A 20,061-nucleotide genomic window follows, 5' to 3' on the forward strand; every position below is an offset into this window, starting at 1 on the left:
AACTATATATTTCAACTAGACATATAGCATATATGCCAATTGCTGCTTACGATGAAAACAAACTGATTTTAATTGGTCGTATAAATAGACTGCCAACTTGAATTGTGGGATAATGGTTATAATTTGTAGCATTTGTTTCTTGTGAGTGCTTCAATCGATCAACGTAATATTATTTATATAACATGTATGGCTAAAGTGTATTATTGATCAGTCACATGATTTGACCGTCTTCTTGGATTTTTGGCGAAATGACCAGAATCTGGGACATTTGTTACTGTCAGCATCCTTTATTCTATGGCTTTTTTTATTACCACCTCAAACCTCGCAAATAGAAGTGTGCATGGAATCATGGGGAGGAACGGTGTGCATTGCAGTGTGATAACTATCATAAAGGTGTTTGACAGGTCTTACTTCTTTACATATCCGGAAGGACAATTGTAATCTACGAGGTGTGCTTGTGATTTACATAACATCTACTGACTTGTCTACGAGAGACAAGACAACATTCTGATTGGTTCCTGTGGAAACCCAGGTGGTGTACCTGAAACTAGGCCATTTATGCCCTATAAATAGGATAGATTGAGGACAGTTTGGAACCACCATTCCAATTGAGTAAATTATGTGCTTCTGCTACGATATTGTAAGACAAGTGATATAAGCCTCAAGAACTGGTTTGCAATATCCTGCTATCAGTGGTGCCCTCTAGAATAACAGCGTTCCTCTGCAAGCAAGACCTCTGTATATCTTCGTTGCCATTGACTGTCATCAATGTTCCCATCCTGTTATCACCAATGCACACTTCCCTAGGCAATCCCCTATTTTAGTGAATCGATGCATTGTATTTTTCGGTGCTTTGTTTCTTATAATTATTTTGGCAAGTATTACAGCCATGAGCTTTAGCTTGATATTTTAGGGCGTATTAAGTACTGTTGTCTTGTCTACCCAATTTTAGCAGTGAAAGAACCCCGTGTCCAGTGTGAGTTCTGTGGGTGTCCATCTCAACAGCAATAAGCAGGCCTTACATTGTGACTTAAATCACTCAAACATATTGAATTATCATAAAAAACGTTTTCAATGACAACATCCAGAATTTCCCAAATTCACAAATAGTGTATCATCACACTTCCAATGGTTCATTTGTATTTATATTCCATAATACCCTTCCAAAGTTGCTGTCAAATTTAAGATTGTTGTACGTACCTACTTTCTCCGGCGCGATCATTTGAAAATTCATAATATGCTAACCACCAGTTACATGTATTCACATACCTTGTTGAGCAGATATTGTTACAGTTGTTCGATTTGTTTCACAAATTAAAGGTAATTCTGTGAGAAAACGCTGACAAACCTCAAAGATGAAACATCATTTTTTAGCTCGGCCATAACGATATGTGATAATATTACATATTTGACCTCTGAGAAGTAAATACAAAAATATATTGACTACCAAATGTGCTAATCTAATTGGCTGGCAGGACTATGAGTTATGATAAGGCATATTCAGCCTTCAAATCGACAAAGCTGGAACCAAAGTCGCCACTCATACCATTTTATTACATTTCAGTGAATAGTAATTACAATATGGAGAAGGTGAAGCTAACTAGAAGTTATTACCATCATCCCTCAAATGTCCAGCTACATGGTCACCCAATTGGTACAGTGTTTCAACAAACTGTTAACAAATATCGAGAAAAAGAAGCTCTTATTTTTCCTGAGGATAATGTCAGAATCACTTTTGATGACCTGAATAAGAGGTCAAATGAATTTGCTGGTGGTTTGATCAAGCTCGGTTTACAGCACGGCGATCGTTTGGGAGTGTGGAGTGACAACCATTTAGAGTGGGCTATAGTGCATTTAGCTGCAGCTAAGATAGGTTTACCAGTGGTTCACCTGCAAGTTGGTTTCCGAGCTCATCAGTTAGTGCCTTTACTAGACAAGACCAAATGCACGGCTTTGGTGATGGGTCTCGCGTCTCGTGATTTATTCACAGAGATCCAAGAGATAGTGCCAGAACTGAAGGAAGCCAAGGCAGGAGAGCTACTGAGTACTCAAATTTCAACTCTTCGCGTAGTTATAAATCTTGACGCACAGTGTCGCCCAGGAACATTCAAGTTCAACACCATATTAGATTTAGGAAAACAACTAGATCCCGGTAAACTACTAGAAAGAATGAATGAAGTAGAAGTGGATGATTTATCGGCTATCTTTTTCACTTCTGGTAGCACAGGTACCCCTAAGGCAATTGTACATACACATGGAACCCAGATAAATAAATATATTGTATTATTTGGCAGTGGTTTGATGGATAACCATTATTCAAAATTGTTTATGACGTCACCATTTGCATATTTAGGTGGGACAAACTGTGGACTGATCATACCTGCCATCAGTGGAGCAACTGCTGTGATTGGTTCACCCAAAATGGAAGCCAGTGACATTATTAATATCTTGATAGAAGAGCAAATTGAGAGCTTATTCCTTCTTCCTCATGTAATGTTTGATATAATTAACTTTTGTCGAATTGAGCAACTTAGCTTTCCGTCATTAAAAACAGCATATACAGGTGGGTCAATGATGCCCGACAGACTTTTGAAATCGGTATCTGAAGTTCTTAAAGCTAAAGTGTATAGAGCTTATGGTTCAACGGAAGCTGGTGGAGTTCTTATGCATCATACTGACTCTCCACTTGAACTAACTATTTCAACAGATGGTTTTCCATCTGTTGGCTGTGAGGTAAAAGTCGTTGATACCACCGGGCGTATTGTACCAGTCAATATGTGTGGTGAACTTTGGGTACGAAATTCATTCTTATTCCTATACTATCTTGGAGATAGTGAGAAGACCCAAAAAGTTAAAACTCCTGATGGCTGGTACCGCACAGGAGATTTGGCAGTCATGAATGAGCAATCGTATTGTCGAATAGTTGGAAGAAAGACAGATACTATCATACGAGCTGCACTGAATATATACCCGGCAGAGATTGAAAATGTACTTATACAGCATCCTAAAGTGAAGATGGTGCAGGTCGTCCCAATACCGGATGAGAGGCTTCATCAAGAAGTGTGTGCTTGTGTCGTGTTGCAAAGTGGAGTAGAAGTCAGTGAGAAAGAATTATTAGAATTCTGTACAACTCAGGTTCATCATAATTACGTGCCAGGTCATGTACTTATTTTCAACAATTTTCCTAAGACTGGAACTAACAAAATCGACAAAGTGGAATTGGCAAAGAAGGCAGAGATCCTAATTAATGAACTCAAGAATTAATAAAACAGCTATAAAGCTAAACATGTTTCAAACGAAACGTGAACATACAAAAACATAACATTTACCTATAGTTATTATGAATAATAAAATGTGTTAAGTAGTTTGAATTCACTTGGTCAGTTACCAAAGAAAATGGAAGAAAAACGCCCTTCATCGGGGCAACAATGTCATATGAAATTGTGTTTAAGTTCAATCTTAGTGTATATCTTCCCGTGGACAGGTTATTAGAGAAATAAACGTCATCAATCAACTCGTACATGTATATATGCTTAAGCAGTAATTGGTTGAGTAGTGTGTATGTTCATCAGTCTGTTTGTATGAATGTCGGTTGTTCAGCTGGAGTCTTTAGACAGAACTGGTGTCAACTGCTTTCTGTTGTAAGTAGTTGAAATCGGGAACCTGTACTAGTGACACTCCTGAACAAGGTTACATTGTTATTATCCTGTTTGTGTAATAGTTATTTTCAAATGCTACGGAAAACCAGAGTTTTGGGGAATAATTTGAAGCCAAACGTAAGGTGTAGCGAACGATTAAACATTTAAGGTAGCGAGACTATTATTTGCATACTTGTTTTCATCTTCTAATAGTGGCTAAATGGCTACAAAAAGACCCAGGAAAGTATATATTTTTGAAATCGCCAGACTTCAAACTTTTCAAAAGTGTGTATTTCATGCCCGTATCTGCATTCTACGATGCGTTAATCATTCAAATGTAAAAAAATACTTTTTCTGTAAAAAAAATAATTACGCATTTATGCCTGTGATAAGAAGCTGTTTTTCCACAATTCCTAGTTGTTCAATAGTCTGGTAATGTGAATGTGTCTGGTCAGTTTTATTCAAGCAACGCATTTTAAAAAGTAGCGCGCTGAATTTTAATTTTAGTTTTAGTCGCATGGCCTTAACTCAAACCACAACACGTTGGTAAATAATCCACGAAATAGTTTGTCTGGACACATTCATGTTCCTCTCATTGTCACCTTAAAGCTGTGAAAATTTGGTGTTAATCCGACGACATTAAGTATACGCTATTTTTTGTTAAAGCCCTTGTATTTTGAAAAACATAAACTCCCAGAAAACGTCGATGAAGTCACGGCAACGATTTTCAAGCATTTTTAACGGCGCAACCGATTTGTTTTCACATCAATTTCTGTTTTAACATGTGCAGGGGCATCCAAATATATGAGGCTATTGGAAACCAAAAAAATAAAGGAATGGGATAGCTATAATTCGGTAAAATCGGCAGATAAGAACACCAAAATCATAGATTGTTTACAGTGACTGCGTGACCTTGTGTCTAAGACATTCATATGCAAATTGGTAATCTGTGAAACAAACAGGGGCGGAGACCAACCACTCAAGTGTTTGTAAACACTCATTGCGTGTCAGATAGCTGCTGATAACACATCGTAACACTACAGCTTACTTGAGATGGCGAAAGAATGCAAGACCCCAAAATGCAGACGGGCAGCAGTTAATTCTAAGGTCACAAATCAATCAAGCAGTCGGCAGCGTAAACCTAAGGCTTGAGCAGCCAAAGTGCAACCAAGTGTACCACAGACGCTCCTAGAACTTCGGTTAGTTTTGAAAAATTGCATCGATCGTTCAGGGTGAGTAAGAAATTTAGAGAACATTCATATTCGGGACTTTGCAACACTTACAGCCGGATGTGTAATTAGAACTTCTAGTATGTCAGACCTTTCATGCTGTAGTTGGCAGCGAGAAAAAATAATCATGAATACCCGTTAATTATGTTTGTCAGAACGAATAAAGACGGCAATATAATGTTGCATTTTCTGTTTCAACGTAAAGATCAATCTATGCTGATAACGCACATGTTTTCTTTACAAGATATGACGGCGAGCAGTTTTGTAGCTGGATAGAGAACACCGCTGAAACAAGACTCCAGCGATATTTATGCTACTGTGCCTGGTCATATGATCTTCATGTAAGTGTACAACAAGTTGTCGAATATTTAGTTTGAATCAATTGGATTGTATCGATATTCCGATGTACTTAGTAAACTTCAAGTAGAAAGGAAGTAAAAATGATGTACTAATCAACTACTGCCACAGAGACAAAGGCCGTGTAGACGTTTTGTCTAAATAGGTAACACTTGTTTTGTTTGCCCGCTTTTCAGAAAAAGGAAATTGGACCAGCTGAAAGTCACTATGGATTTCCCCTATTGTCCTCAAATTCATTAGAGCATTATTACCTGACCAAGTGAAGGAGGAAATATGGCAAGTAAGTTATTGAAATGTTCACAAAATACCTTTTTTATATACCGATTCCTGTCAGAAGTCATAAACGATTAAAATTTAAAAGTATTAATTCTCTGGTCTGTTAACTTATATTATTCAATTATTTTATCTTTTTTCATTTGTTTCAGGACGCTTATGATGTTAACATCGAAGAGTTCACTTCAGCCGTTTCAAGTTGCCAACTTGTCACCGAGTCATGAAATATGTGCTTTATAATTTTATTTTTGTAGTACTTATTGTTACAGTAAAATAAATAACGTAGTAATCACATGTAATTCCCCACTAATTTCACTTTTGTGTGTTTGTATGTATGATTTCCAGTGTTTTCACGTATTAATTCTTCTGTGATTTTTTTTGGCTGGGCTGATTTGGTTCAAACCTGACAGGAAAGTCATACATTCGCTCTAGTTAGGTTGTAAAATCTGAAAACAAATCTGGCCCACCGTTTCCATGGTAACAGCCAAACAACTGAGTTTTTTAATACTTTCGCCCCAAATTTATTACCTCCTACAAGTTTTGTAATAGCAGTGTTCAATTGATCATGCTTTTTATTTTGTCTACTTTGCGCACTGGTAAGATATCACTGGCGACGACATTGTTACACTGTATCAACGTAATCCCAACGCAACTTTGAATGAACTGTAAATGCTGCCTTTAGTCCTTGTAATAAACTAAGTGACTTACAAAGACTGAATGTTTTTTTGCGAACTTCGTATACGGGGCCCATTTAGTTATAAACCGACGTTAGCCGAAACATGTACTCATAATTTCAAGCTCTGCATCATCATACACATAAACACGACATGCACGGAATCGTAACATTTATTTACATGTATTTACATTTTATTCACATTGTATGCTGAGAAAATTGTCACATTCATAAAAACATTTATTCGGGAACGCACTTTTTTCTCGAATGTCCCTTTCTTGGTTTGTGACATATTTTGCACATTCTTGTTGTGCCAGAAGACATTGGAAGTTGGAATGATTGACCGCTGTTGAAATTCCCGGATCGGTACGTAACACCTTCTGAGTATTCAAATCGGTCAAGACGCATGAGGCGGTTCTTCCTATTTTCCTTTCGGCGTTCTTTGGTCCTGACCGACATCTTTTGATTGGCATCTCTCATCCTTTCCTTGTCGAATTGTCTCCAAGGTCGAGCTCCGTACACAATGACATTGCGTTGTACATTCGACGATTGAATTTGTACATCCCACTGTTAAAATGTGCAATCGCCACAGACAGTCCTAACTTCATTTCCAATGGGCCATGGTTCTGTTCTTTTGGTAAATATCCCCATAAAACGTGGTGCATCGATTCATTCTGGTTCTGAGTTAAACATTTCTCTGCTCCTGTCAACATCTCAACACTAGACAATTTGTCAATGATTGGTTGCAGCACATCTACGATTGCATCGGGAAAAGGCATTTTCAATGATCTGTATGTGTTTTTCCCGGTCACCAAATCGGATTGATACTTGCACCATGAGTCTGCGCCTTTTGGACAGTGTTGATGTTTTGGAGTCTCCAATGTACTGCTGTAATGCGCTACAATGGCTTTGGTGTGTTCGCTCATTGCCTTGGAGTCGCCTGCAACAATAATACATTGATTATTAGTACTTGTTGTCAATAAAATAATTCAATCGCAACACAAAACGAGATATTGAAATCACAGATTATATATTATATTATATTACAGTACCATGGAGGTGAACAAATTAACTCCACGCAGGAATTCATTATTTTTTGCCTTCAAATCGGATAATATGCATCATAGAAACAGTGGTAATTGGCGTATATGACGATATTAGCAACAGTATGCATGACTTGTAAATTACCTCTGTTGGTTCTTATTGCAATGCCATAGAAATTCTGGAATGCGTTGATAATACTTTTCGTAAGACGTCCTCTGCCCGTCAATGATTTGCCGTCCGACAACTTACCACCTGTAGTAATAAGTTTTATATGAATTTAGAATGCTTCATCGTAAGACATAGTCAACATAAAAACACTAACAATCTTTCTAAAGTAAGTTTGTAGTTGCATGATTGTCAGGCTGATGTCACATATGTACGTTCATTTTGAAGAGCGGTGTTTTGTTTTCCTGTGTGTATCATAAACAAATAGAATTGTGGCGGTCGGCAACCTTTTGTCCTAGTCGGAAATTCTGAGTGCTGGTTGCTAGCGACCGACGCGGGCAGATCCCCGATGATAGGAGGGCACGTAATTCAACCCGGCAACACCCGAGAATAATTAGGTGACTTTGATTTTCCAGTTTACCTTTATGTTTATCCACTAAATTCCGTAGATAGGTTCCCATACGCTTCTGTATATGGCCTATGCATTCTTCCTTCTGTATTTCAATGTCGGGATAAACGAAACGAACAGTCCGCTAGGCGGTGCTATCGCCATCTCCGACAAACGTAGTGTATCTGAAACAAACATAACATAATTTTGTTTAGACATCCACACTATACACGTCCAATGAATTTTGCTTATACACGTAGTACTGGAATGATATGAAAGTAATTTACCTGAAATTGTGCTTAGACAAGGAGCGGCGAAATAACACTAGTGCGCCAGCCTGTTCCATAGATTTTGCCGAGCCTTCGTAGTTAGCTTTACAATTTTCTTCATGACCAACATACCACTCGAAATACTCTAAATTTCTGGGCTTACTTTCCCAACTTTTACATTCACGGCATTCTGTATTCATAAGATGGGAGTCCAACACTTTACCTGAAATGAGAAGAGACACAAACATTAATATAACATCACTCGTGTATTGTCTTACACAATCAGTCTGAGTTTGGGCTTTTTATTTCGTCGTACATTAATGAGAACTATGGAACTGTAGCTAAAATATTCTAGAAATTCAGCAATTATAACCGACATAAATGACTAACCTGTATCCATTGATATCACTGACACAATGCCTGCACGCGACGAATAACCTCTTGTACTCCACGACCCGTCAACTGATACAGCGATGTCAATTGCCGTATTTTCGTCGCCAGATACCTCCCCGACATCCCGTTTTAGCTGTCTGATCTCCTCAGCGGCGTCTGCAAATTCGTTTTCCAATTCTGTTTCAGCAATCGACGCTGTTTCAGTAATGTGATTCCTGAAGGAGATGGCTGAAACCGGGTTGGGAAGATCGGTATAACTGCTAAATTTTCCCAATGCACCACATTCCTATCGCAGCTTTTCTATTAATTTCAAAAAACCTGCCGGACTTCTTTGAACTTGCAAACATTTCGGATGACGTTGAACACTTGGGGTTGGTACACTCGAAATGCATATGCGTCCCCCAACCATGACGTCGCTCCGAATTTTCTTGTAAGACCAAAGTTCCTGTTTTGCAGATTGTGCAAACACACACTTGTTCCAGTACTCCATTCAGCATCGTGAGGTCGATTGGAATGATCGGTATACCCGTCACTTCACTGTCATCGACACCATCGCTTTCGTTATCATCATCACCATCGTCGTCGTACCAAGATTCCGTTATTTTCTTTTCTGATACGGACACAATGTTCACATGGGAGTCGTCGCTGTCTGTAGCTACAATCCATTCGTCAGGCTGGTTGTAAAACGAACCTCGGTCGCTATCCTTCAACTTTTTAGCAGCGTCTGGGTGCATCTTAACCATGTACTTCTTTGGTCTGCCACGCTTTCTTCTAATCTTGCTAGGAGTAGGATTTACTTGTTCCATACTAGACACAGTGGAATGAGTGAACTGAACCAAAGACAGACACTAGTATTTTTATGGAAGAACCCGATTTCCTGTTAATTGTTTGCACTCACTCAAACAAAAGATATGCAAATATCAACATTACGAATGGTGGCGAATAAACATCGCATTGTCTTGAACTAATCTTTGAAACTGATAGGCACACAGATTAAACTTGTGTTGTTGATTTTAGAAAACACTACTGAGGCTGCCTTGCTTCCCTTCAGAAAATCTACATTTTAACCAACTTACATGACATTCTATGTTATGTCGACTTTATCATATGAAAGTTTATAGTGCATTTCATCAATTAATAAAGAAATGTGAAAATCGTAATTTTCAACAGAAATAATAGTCTCGCTACCTTAAATGACTTAATAATTACATAACATATTCAAGTTGGAAGCATCAAAAACATTTAAAATTGAGGGATACAATCATTAACGGTTAGTGTTTTTGTTCAATGACGAGTTTAATAATTTGTAGAGCACCAGGCAATACCGTAGACAAGATGAAAATCCTGGGTTGATCGCGGGAATTCGTTGACTGCTCTTTAGCACGGCGCGGAGTTTAGCTATATCGCCGACATATACAAGTACTAAAACGATTTAATGTATCAGATAAACACTTCGTTAACAAGTGTTCTGGATTCACAACTAGAATTCATCATCACTGTGACAAAAAATGCAATATAGTCACCGAATATAAAAAAAGCTATCGTTTGGATATGTTCATAATTATTTACTTCCCGGTCACGTCCATGCAGAATTATAATGTTCACAGCCAGAAATTCTAAAAATATAAAATTTATTGATAGTACGTGTAATAAACATAGCTATCTTAATATCATATAATATTTGTCAGTGTGGGAGGGACACTGTACGTACACATAGGTGTTAATTCAAAGAGGATTGCATATAGTGGCGGGGTATTATACATTATCTAGTTTATTTAGTGATTGTTCATAATTAACGATTCGTATCTTGTAAAAAGATCTGATACCACCAAACTGTTATAAGTTGATTGAAAGCCTACGTCATAGTCATTGAAAATAACAAGAAAAGTTTAATTGAGCATAATAGAAAAAAGTTACCAAAATATTCAAGAAATATCTATGGTATTGTCTATGGTAACACATGGTATAAAGTATGTCGTATTAAAGAACAGTAGAACAATAGAACAGTAGCATTATTACAATTGTTTGTATTTGTTCTAAATATTAAGCATATAATTAACTATAAACGAGGAAAATACTAAAAAAATCGTAAAATATTTTGAAAAACCAGCATTTTCGAACCATTTCTCGGGGAACATGTTCACTCATTGAGAAAGAAGTCTATATTCTCATGAACTCCAGACGTTCTACCTTAGCTAAGGCTGCTAAGTCCTAACCAAGGTGCACGGTCTGATTAACAATAGCGGTGTATAAATCATGATGTAGCTAAAAATTTGGAAATTACACTCAGTATATGAATACAAGTGTGGTCAATTTATAATTAGCATAAAGACAATATACATGTGCGGATATACAAAAATAAACCAACGGCCAGAACAATAGGTCACATAACCAAAAGCGGTTTAAATAATATTCAATATACGCAAACAAGAAAAGTTGAAAAAAAAAATCTTATCAACCTCATTAATTACGACAGCAGGAAGAAGTACATGTTTCAGACATGTTTAGTTCATGGGTGGCCCGTAACGTTTGACTGTTTTGCAACCAACCGGATGTCACGAACCTTTTTTCATGAGTTGTTGCTATAAGTACGCGATAGCCGATAACTGCCAGTGAGCGTTATGGCATTTTACCGGTAAAACGCTGTGCGCACAATAACGCCAAACGTGGGTCCATGGCAAAACGATTCAATTTTGTAAACAGTTTATTATTTAATTGCGGTAAAATAAGTTCTATTTTAAACTCCACGTGTACCAAATCTTCCTTGAAATCCCTTTCCCTGGTATTGCCAGAACAATTCCCCTGTCCACGAATAGTATAGTGAAAACAAAATATATCTATCACAATGGATGATCATGAATAGTACCAAACTCTCTAGCATTGGAAGATGTATGCAGTCGGCCTCTTCAATAAGAGGGCGTTTTAGTGCTGTGTGATAACAATACTCCGTTGTATGCCAGTGTGGATATTCTATATGTATAGGCTATAGAATGTCACACCATGCTTAAACATTATATATGTACAACATAAATCAAAAACCCTTTCAAGTTATGTGTTCCACAACACGTTATATGGGGTCTCAAATACACTTGCCAAGGGTTAATGTTGAAGCTTCGGCCAAATAAATGGTCTTCGGCTGGCGAAGATGCATTTTTTAGGGCGGGAGGCGCATTGTCCCATCATAATTACTGTCTTTATTCAGACATTCGAACAAATATTAGCCAAATTAATGACATGGATTGAATACTACATCTACATCGAGGTCAGCTAATGTAGTTCAGGCAATCGAATGTGGAGGTAATGGCAAGTCAAGCGAACGGAATGTCAAGACATTTGGACGTGGAAATAATCAAATCTTATGACAATTGAATTTCTGAATAATGACACAATTGTAACATAGTGAAACAACGACAAACTAATTACACAAAAAGAAAAAAATAGGAAATAAAGTTAAAATAATAAAACAATAGCAATACGATGCTGTAATAATAAAAAAATGGAATAATCACAAAAATAAAAATAAAAAACAACTGAACAATGTTTAAACAATGACACAAAGCTAATTTTGGCGGTATTCTCGCCCCATACTTCTTGTCTGATGCTTTCATTATAGCAATAATTACATAGACCTGTCTGTAAACATGCTTGAGATATTACGGATATGCATATTCATGATCATGGGGTGTGTTAGTCATGTCTCGCCTGTCAACAATGCTAAACTAATCACTTCAGTGGATTATCCCAGACCATGTAACAAATCCTATTGGAATATGAGTGGTTATTAAAATATCTGACGATAAAACAGGTTAATTAATTAAAAAAAGATAATTAATATGCACAGATTTTAATCCTGACACGAGCACGTCTGCGTGTTGTTTCCAAGCACCTATGTACCAAATTACATGTAATTAAATGTAATGACTGGTTCTTCAGATATCAATAAAACAATTTGCTTAATATTGTGCAATGTTTAATTTAAAAACAATATTTGCTTAATTAATAAGCACGGATTTCGTTCCAAAACTAATGTCTACGATTTGTGCACATACATCTATGTACCAAGTTTCATTGAAATGGGATAATTACTTTTTTGAGATATCAGTAGAAACGTTGACGAATTACTATGCAAGCTAGGTAATTAATATGCACGGATTTTCACCGCAAGCTTATCAGGTATGTGCATTTTAAAATTTGACATAGCTGTGTTCCCATTTTAAAATCCTTTGAGGTGGTTATAATCTGAATAATTATTTTAGATTGCAACATTTCGTGAATATGTTTTTACTAACACATTGTATAAAGTGTTTTCACAAGAAACGCTTGTTGAAATTTTAATATTACATTAATATTTATTAGAACCTCGTTTTGTAAAGTTCTTTCACTATAAAATCATCTTTGAGATGACTCGTGGAAAAGTGTCTCAAAGGAGACGTGTCCAAGTAATAGTTTATGAATAAATAAACGCTACTCGGACTGATAAATATGATTTATACAAGATAATATTTGGTAATCGTAGTCCTAAATAACTATTAAAAATAGCTAGACGTTTCGAGCAATGGCTCTTTATCGATAGCATAGAAGAAAATGTCCTTCTATTTTATAGAAGTTTATATGAATGTTCATATAAGAACATTTTCTTCTATGTTATCGATAAAGAGCCATTGCTCGAAACGTCTAACTATTTTTAATAGTTATTTAGGACTACGATTACCAAATATTATCTTCTATGTGTCCAATTAAGCTCTTTACAATATGTACAGTAATCACAACATACATTAAACAAATTACATAATCGAGTGAATGGTTATAAAACAAACATAGTTTGTATTAAAATAAGTCCACGACTCGTGTGCAGCTGAATAATTGTTTACTGAAATTCATACCTTTCATGAAACTTTGGAAACAGTACCCAATAACTTGAACAATGACACTTCAAAACATGAGATGGTATTCAACATTGAAGCTAATATAGATCTGATCAAACCGAATTGGTTGATTAGGTCACAGAAAATATAACGCCTGTCTAGCACTGCTTCATCCAGTTTACTAACAACACTGCATATTAAACTTCATCTATTACTGACCTAATGATATTTTGATCTAAGCTGTTTTACAGAAATGGTGCTTTCGAAACCCTGGCTTAATTAAAAAGTCGCAGTTACAAATAAAATGTGTTGAACACGTGTTTTTTTTCGAATATACCTATTAATATATAATTAATATTATTATATGATTAATAGAATATAAATCTATAATTGTACTTGAAGGCAATATAAGGTTATTGACCTAAAGAAAGTTGGGGGTCACTAGCCTTTTTTTCGAGAAATTGATGGTTGTATTTTAGGGGAAAGTCACCATTTTGACACTATTATAACACTCTTACCACAAGTTTTTATGGCAGAGATATTATGCAATATCTGAAAATCTAGCCTGGTGACATAGGCTGAAAAAATCATATATATCGTTAATGATGGAGTACTTTTTGTTGTTTCGAATTATTTAAAAAATCTGGGTTTTAAAAAGAGTCAAAACTGCAATTTTTCTTTAACATTTCGTTCTATGGAATTGTTCTAAAAATAGCTATTTTCAAGAAATGTTAGGACATGTTTCCCAAAAAGCATAACTGTAACACACAAAATAATGCTATTCATTGTACCATGAGACATTAATTTCACGATTGTACATAATAAACAAATGAACATTGTCATGCGATTTATGACCAATGTTGTCAAAAATTATGCCTAAGCTTCTACCTTAAAAGCTGTTGCTGGTGAAAAGTTACCTCAACTTTGAGGTCAATTTTCTCGGTAATGAAAAAAAAACATAAAAAAAAACAGGAAATGTTTGCCCACACTCAAGCTGAGTAGAATGAGCTACGTCCGTGCTTTTTAATCTTAGAAATGTAGGGTGTGATACATTTGGCGCGAAGGTATTAAAAAAATCATTTTTTGGCTGTTACCATGAAAACGGTGGGCCAGAATTTGTTTTCAGATTTTACACCCTAACTAGAGTGAAGGTGTGACTTGCCTGCCAAGTTTGAACCAAATCTGCCCAGCCAAAAAAATCTCAGAAAAGTTTAAAAGCCATTTCCGGTGAACAGTTACCCCAACTTTGGGTCAAATTTCTTTGTAAAGAAAAAATATATCAAAAATTCAAATAGTAAATTCAAGTAAAAAGAGCTATGTCTGTGGTGTTTTATTCTAAATTTGTAGGAGGAGATACATTTGGCGCGAAGCTATCCAAAAATCAGTTTTTTGGCTGTTGCTACGGCAACGGTGGTCCTAATAACTAGAGGGAAGGTGTGATCTACCTGCCAAGTTTGAGCGAAATCGGCCAAGCCAAAAAAATCATAGAAGAATTAATACGTGAAATCATTAGAAAGCACACACACAAAAGTGATTTATTGGCAATCCCATCGGATAAAATACACCACAAATATTCACTTTTGAGATATAATTTTTGGTATGTGTTGGTTCTTGGATAATTCAGCTTTGTCGTCCTGTACTTCATTTAGTAATTCGAACTTACCAGATTGCGTAAAAACGGAGAATTTCGCGATTTCGACATCGAAAATGCCTTGACTTAATTGTTTGCTGAGGAATGGCTGCTTAAGTACGTGCCCTGTAACTTGCAGCACATGAACCTAAAAACGTTGGGTAATCAAATTCACAAGAAGTTGACTATCTCTGATACGGGTATTGCTAAATCGCCAGCTGTGAACTTTATTAGGATTCCCATAAGAAGTTACACAACATTCTAGCAAGGAAAAATATCGATTACTTTTGTGCAAGTTATATAATAAAACAAGCCGGTAGGCTGGTTCGGGATCCGCTCCGCTCAAAAACAAGCAACATGTTTTTGGCTGTTTCCATGGTGTGACATAAACGTGAAGCTGACGTCGGTTTATAACTAAATGGGCCCCGTATACGAAGTTCACAAAAACCATTCAGTCTTTAGAAGTCACTTAGTTTAATACTAGGACGTATTCTGCTGTTACATTTATTATTTCCAACCGTTTTGCGATAGTATTTTCTAGAATGAAGGCAGAATTTACAGTTCATTCAAAGTTCAAAGTTGCATTGGGATTACGTTGATACAGTATAACAACGTCGGCGTCGGTGATCTCTTACCAGTGCGCAACGTAGCCATAATAAAAAGCATGATCATCTGAACACTGCTATTACAAAACTGGTAGGAGGTTATAAATTTGAGGCGAAAGTATTCAAAAATCAGTTTTTGGCTGTTGAAATGGCAGTGGGAAGGGGGGCAGGATTTTTTTCCAATTAGTGACGGTACGACCTACCTGTGAAGTATGAACAAAATCAGCCGAGCCGAAAAAATAATACGTGAAAACACTGGAAATCACACACACACACACACAAGGACAAATGTGATTATAAGAGCAATCCTAGCGGAGCGGATCGCCAATAATTAATATTTCATTTTTGTTAGTGTATCTTTTATTTTATTTATAAAATTATAAACAAATATTTTCGTAAATAACACTGACCGTGAAATACGCCCTTGAGAAGTGTTACTGACGGAATTAATTATACTGCAATTTCTTTCAATTTAATTAGTTGTATTGCAATGCATTAGTAATATTGTATATATATATACATTTCTTCATTTCATTGCTGAGACTGAGTTATATATTTGTTACGTACTATAATTTATTTATACTGGAAAATGGTTAAGGGGATATTCAAGTATCCTTTGCAACACCAATAAGATCATAATGATATTGTTTTTAGGTTTTTGAAACTATGGGCATTATCAGAGCATGGGTCTTATTTTGGAACTCCTGTCAGAGCAACTGCACAAATCATAAGGGCAAATTAATAGCTTCTAAGGATGGTATTCCCAGAATAGCGCAAGTTGTTAAAGAAACATAAAACTTTAATTCTCAACAACGATGAAAGAACCAGTTACTGTGACAAAGCCCTACTCCCCGCGAGACCCATCCAATGCGATAACCACTTACCGCGAAATCCGCGAAGCTACTAGTAAATATAATAGTATATCTTCCAAATAGTCATTGAAAACAATGGTGCACTAAGTCTGGCGATACGTTGTTGCACCCCTCGTTAGTACGTACCAAGGTAAAATGTGTCACAATTAGCTCATACTTCTCTTAGCCCACACTAAGCGCTTACACGTTTAAGTTACTTTTTTTTACCTCTGTGCCCACGTCGTTCACGTAGCCTACCCAGTGTGCACTGTCTGAAAATTGAAACAGGCTGGCATACAGGATTGGATTTTAAAGACAGAGTCTGCAATATGTGCGACAATGACCATGTTGAAGATGAACAACATTTTGTCACAAATTGTCCTCATTACAATGAAATAAGATTAAAACTTTACATTGTAGCTAATAAACGTATACCAAATTTTGACAAATTTAGTAATGAAAATAAATTCATATCATTACTAAGTGACGAGAAAATGTCTATTCCTTTAGCGCAATATTTAAAAAAACTGTTTTAATACAAGACAGCAGCACCTACATAAACTAAGCCAGTAATACATTCCTTGTATTCAAATTATTATCTTTTTTTTTTTATGCCTTTTTGTTCCCTTACTTTTTATGTGGTTATTTTTCTTTTACTAATATCTGATTTGTAACCCTTTTCATCCCCTCCGGGGGATGTTGTGTGTTAATAAATAAATAAATAAATAAATTGCGACATCAGCGTATTCAACGCAGCGCCATTTTGAGGTCATTGTCTTTTAACCTCTTCTCAAAGAACTGGTGAGTGTTGTTATATTGTCTCGTGTTATTGTTTTGTGTCTGTACACATTGGTTCTCTTGAATACTCCCAATATGATGACGTGCTCTGTGCCCGTACGCACCCAATCACACTGACCGCCATGATTATTATATGTGTAAATATTTACTGATTTGCCATAGATAGGTGTAGAATTCAAGGACACCAAGTGACATGTCATAACTGATCAGTTAACCAAGCTGTTTGTATCATCTCAAAAGAGGTATGTACACTTCATGACTTATCGAATACTCAATATATATATATATATATAAATATATATATATATATATATATATATATATATATATATATATATATATATATATATATATATATATATATATATATATATATATAATGGCAGCAGACAATAATGAACGTCGACTATCACTACAACATGCATATATGTATGTGTAATGTGGCTCAAAGAGGAATTTCGGGATTACTCGCTTCTGCAGTGTAGGGATACCATAAGACCTTATAACGGAACACTGAGGTCATTCACACACCCATGTAGTCAGACACAGTCAGTTTCTGGAGTTGAGCTTCGATGTTCTTTAATATTAAGACACGTGAGACACCCCTTGCTAGGTTATCGTAACAATCCGTCAAGACCTGCACCTGGTATGACGTCCCAACGTCCACCCTGTTCCATTCCCCCCCCCCTCCCCATTTAAGCGTTGGCGAGAAGTCAGTTCACACCTGCTGGCACATGAATTCACACTACGTGGACAAATTGAAATTTGAGTCGGCGTGGGTTCCCACGCCTGCTTCCGTTTTCGCAGTGTGGTGTTAAAATGCCAGCACGATGCAAACATGACATATGTACAGATATACGTGATCAATCACATGAAATGACGGTAATTGTGACAAGTCGCCACTCATACCATTTTTTTACATTTCAGTGAATAGTAATTACAATATGGAGAAGGTGAAGCTAACTAGAAGTTATTACCATCATCCCTCAAATGTCCAGCTACATGGTCACCCAATTGGTACAGTGTTTCAACAAACTGTTAACAAATATCGAGAAAAAGAAGCTCTTATTTTTCCTGAGGATAATGTCAGAATCACTTTTGATGACCTGAATAAGAGGTCAAATGAATTTGCTGGTGGTTTGATCAAGCTCGGTTTACAGCACGGCGATCGTTTGGGAGTGTGGAGTGACAACCATTTAGAGTGGGCTATAGTGCATTTAGCTGCAGCTAAGATAGGTTTACCAGTGGTTCACCTGCAAGTTGGTTTCCGAGCTCATCAGTTAGTGCCATTACTAGACAAGACCAAATGCACGGCTTTGGTGATGGGTCTCGCTTCTCGTGATTTATTCACAGAGATCCAAGAGATAGTGCCAGAATTGAAGGACGCCAAGGCCGGAGAGCTACTGAGTACTCATATTTCAACTCTTCGCGTAGTTATAAATCTTGACGCACAGTGTCGCCCAGGAACATTCAAGTTCAACACCATATTATATTTAGGAAAACAACTAGATCCCGGTAAACTACTAGAAAGAATGAATGAAGTAGAAGTGGATGATTTATCGGCTATCTTTTTCACTTCTGGTAGCACAGGTACCCCTAAGGCAATTGTACATACACATGGAACCCAGATAAATAAATATATTGTATTATTTGGCAGTGGTTTGGTGGATGATCATTGTTCAAAATCATTTATGACGTCACCATTTGCACATTTAGGTGGGGCAGACTGTGGACTGATCATACCTGCCATCAGTGGAGCAACTGCTGTGATTGGTTCACCCAAAATGGAAGCCAGTGACATTATTAATATCTTGATAGAAGAGCAAATTGAGAGCTTATTCCTTCTTCCTCATTTAATGTTTGATATAATTAACTTTTGTCGAATTGAGCAACTTAGCTTTCCGTCATTAAAAACAGCATATACAGGTGGGTCAATGATGCCCGACAGGCTTTTGAAATCGGTATCTGAAGTTCTTAAAGCTAAAGTGTATAGAGCTTATGGTTCAACGGAAGCTGGTGGAGTTCTTATGCATCGAACTGACTCTCCACTTGAACTAACTATTTCAAAAGATGGCTCTCCTTCTGTCGGTTGTGAGGTCAAAGTCGTTGATGCCACCGGGCGTATCGTACCAGTCAATATGTGTGGTGAACTTTGGGTACGAAATTCATTCTTATTCCTATACTATCTTGGAGATAGTGAGAAAACCAAAGAAGTTAAAACTCCTGATGGCTGGTACCGCACAGGAGATTTGGCAGTCATGAATGAGCAATCGTATTGTCGAATAGTTGGAAGAAAGACAGATACTATCATACGAGCTGCACTGAATATATACCCGGCAGAGATTGAAAATGTACTTATACAGCATCCTAAAGTGAAGATGGTGCAGGTCGTCCCAATACCGGATGAGAGGCTTCATCAAGAAGTGTGTGCTTGTGTCGTGTTGCAAAGTGGAGTAGAAGTCAGTGAGAAAGAATTATTAGAATTCTGTACGACTCAGGTTCATCAAAAGTACGTGCCAGGTCATGTACTTATTTTCAACAATTTTCCTAAGACTGGAACTAACAAAATCGACAAAGTGGAATTGGCAAAGAAGGCAGAGATACTAATTAATGAACTCACGAATTAATCAAACAGCTATAAAGCTAAACATTTTTCAAACGAAATATGAACAGCTGAGCAAATGTTTACTCATTTTTATGGGTTCAGTGGTTTGATTCAAAGGCGCAGGATTGTAGCTGCATTTCATATGACAACTGTTCAATTAACATATATACAAAAACTTGACTTACATTTATTTAACTTGTCTTTTTAACTTTTTTTTATTTTAAGGGTGGTGGTCGAGATATGGGTCTTATATTAACAACGATGGCGATTTTGACCAA

At 36.7% G+C, this 20,061-nt stretch overlaps 2 protein-coding genes across 2 annotated transcripts; both read left to right on the plus strand.

Annotated features, from left to right (window-relative positions):
- Positions 1-1,581: 1,581 nt before the first annotated feature.
- Positions 1,582-3,264, plus strand: LOC100378635 (medium-chain acyl-CoA ligase ACSF2, mitochondrial-like). Its single transcript, XM_002740089.5, has one exon. The coding sequence runs from the start codon at positions 1,582-1,584 to the stop codon at positions 3,262-3,264; it is 1,683 nt and encodes a 560-aa protein (XP_002740135.4).
- A 14,858-nt stretch (positions 3,265-18,122) lies between these two features.
- LOC100378783 (medium-chain acyl-CoA ligase ACSF2, mitochondrial-like) lies at positions 18,123-19,805 on the plus strand. The gene has a single exon (XM_085504088.1). It carries the CDS (start codon positions 18,123-18,125, stop codon positions 19,803-19,805), a length of 1,683 nt encoding a protein of 560 aa, XP_085360214.1.
- The last annotated feature ends 256 nt before the right edge of the window (positions 19,806-20,061 follow it).

Source organism: Saccoglossus kowalevskii, chromosome 9 (genome assembly GCF_978046115.1).
Source record: "Saccoglossus kowalevskii chromosome 9, keSacKowa6.1, whole genome shotgun sequence".
NCBI classification, from domain to species: domain Eukaryota; kingdom Metazoa; phylum Hemichordata; class Enteropneusta; family Harrimaniidae; genus Saccoglossus; species Saccoglossus kowalevskii.

Excerpts from the sequence above, each read along its gene's own strand:
- LOC100378635 (XM_002740089.5), top strand. The coding sequence starts at position 1,582 with ATGGAGAAGGTGAAGCTAACTAGAAGTTATTACCATCATCCCTCAAAT.
- LOC100378783 (XM_085504088.1), top strand. The coding sequence starts at position 18,123 with ATGGAGAAGGTGAAGCTAACTAGAAGTTATTACCATCATCCCTCAAAT.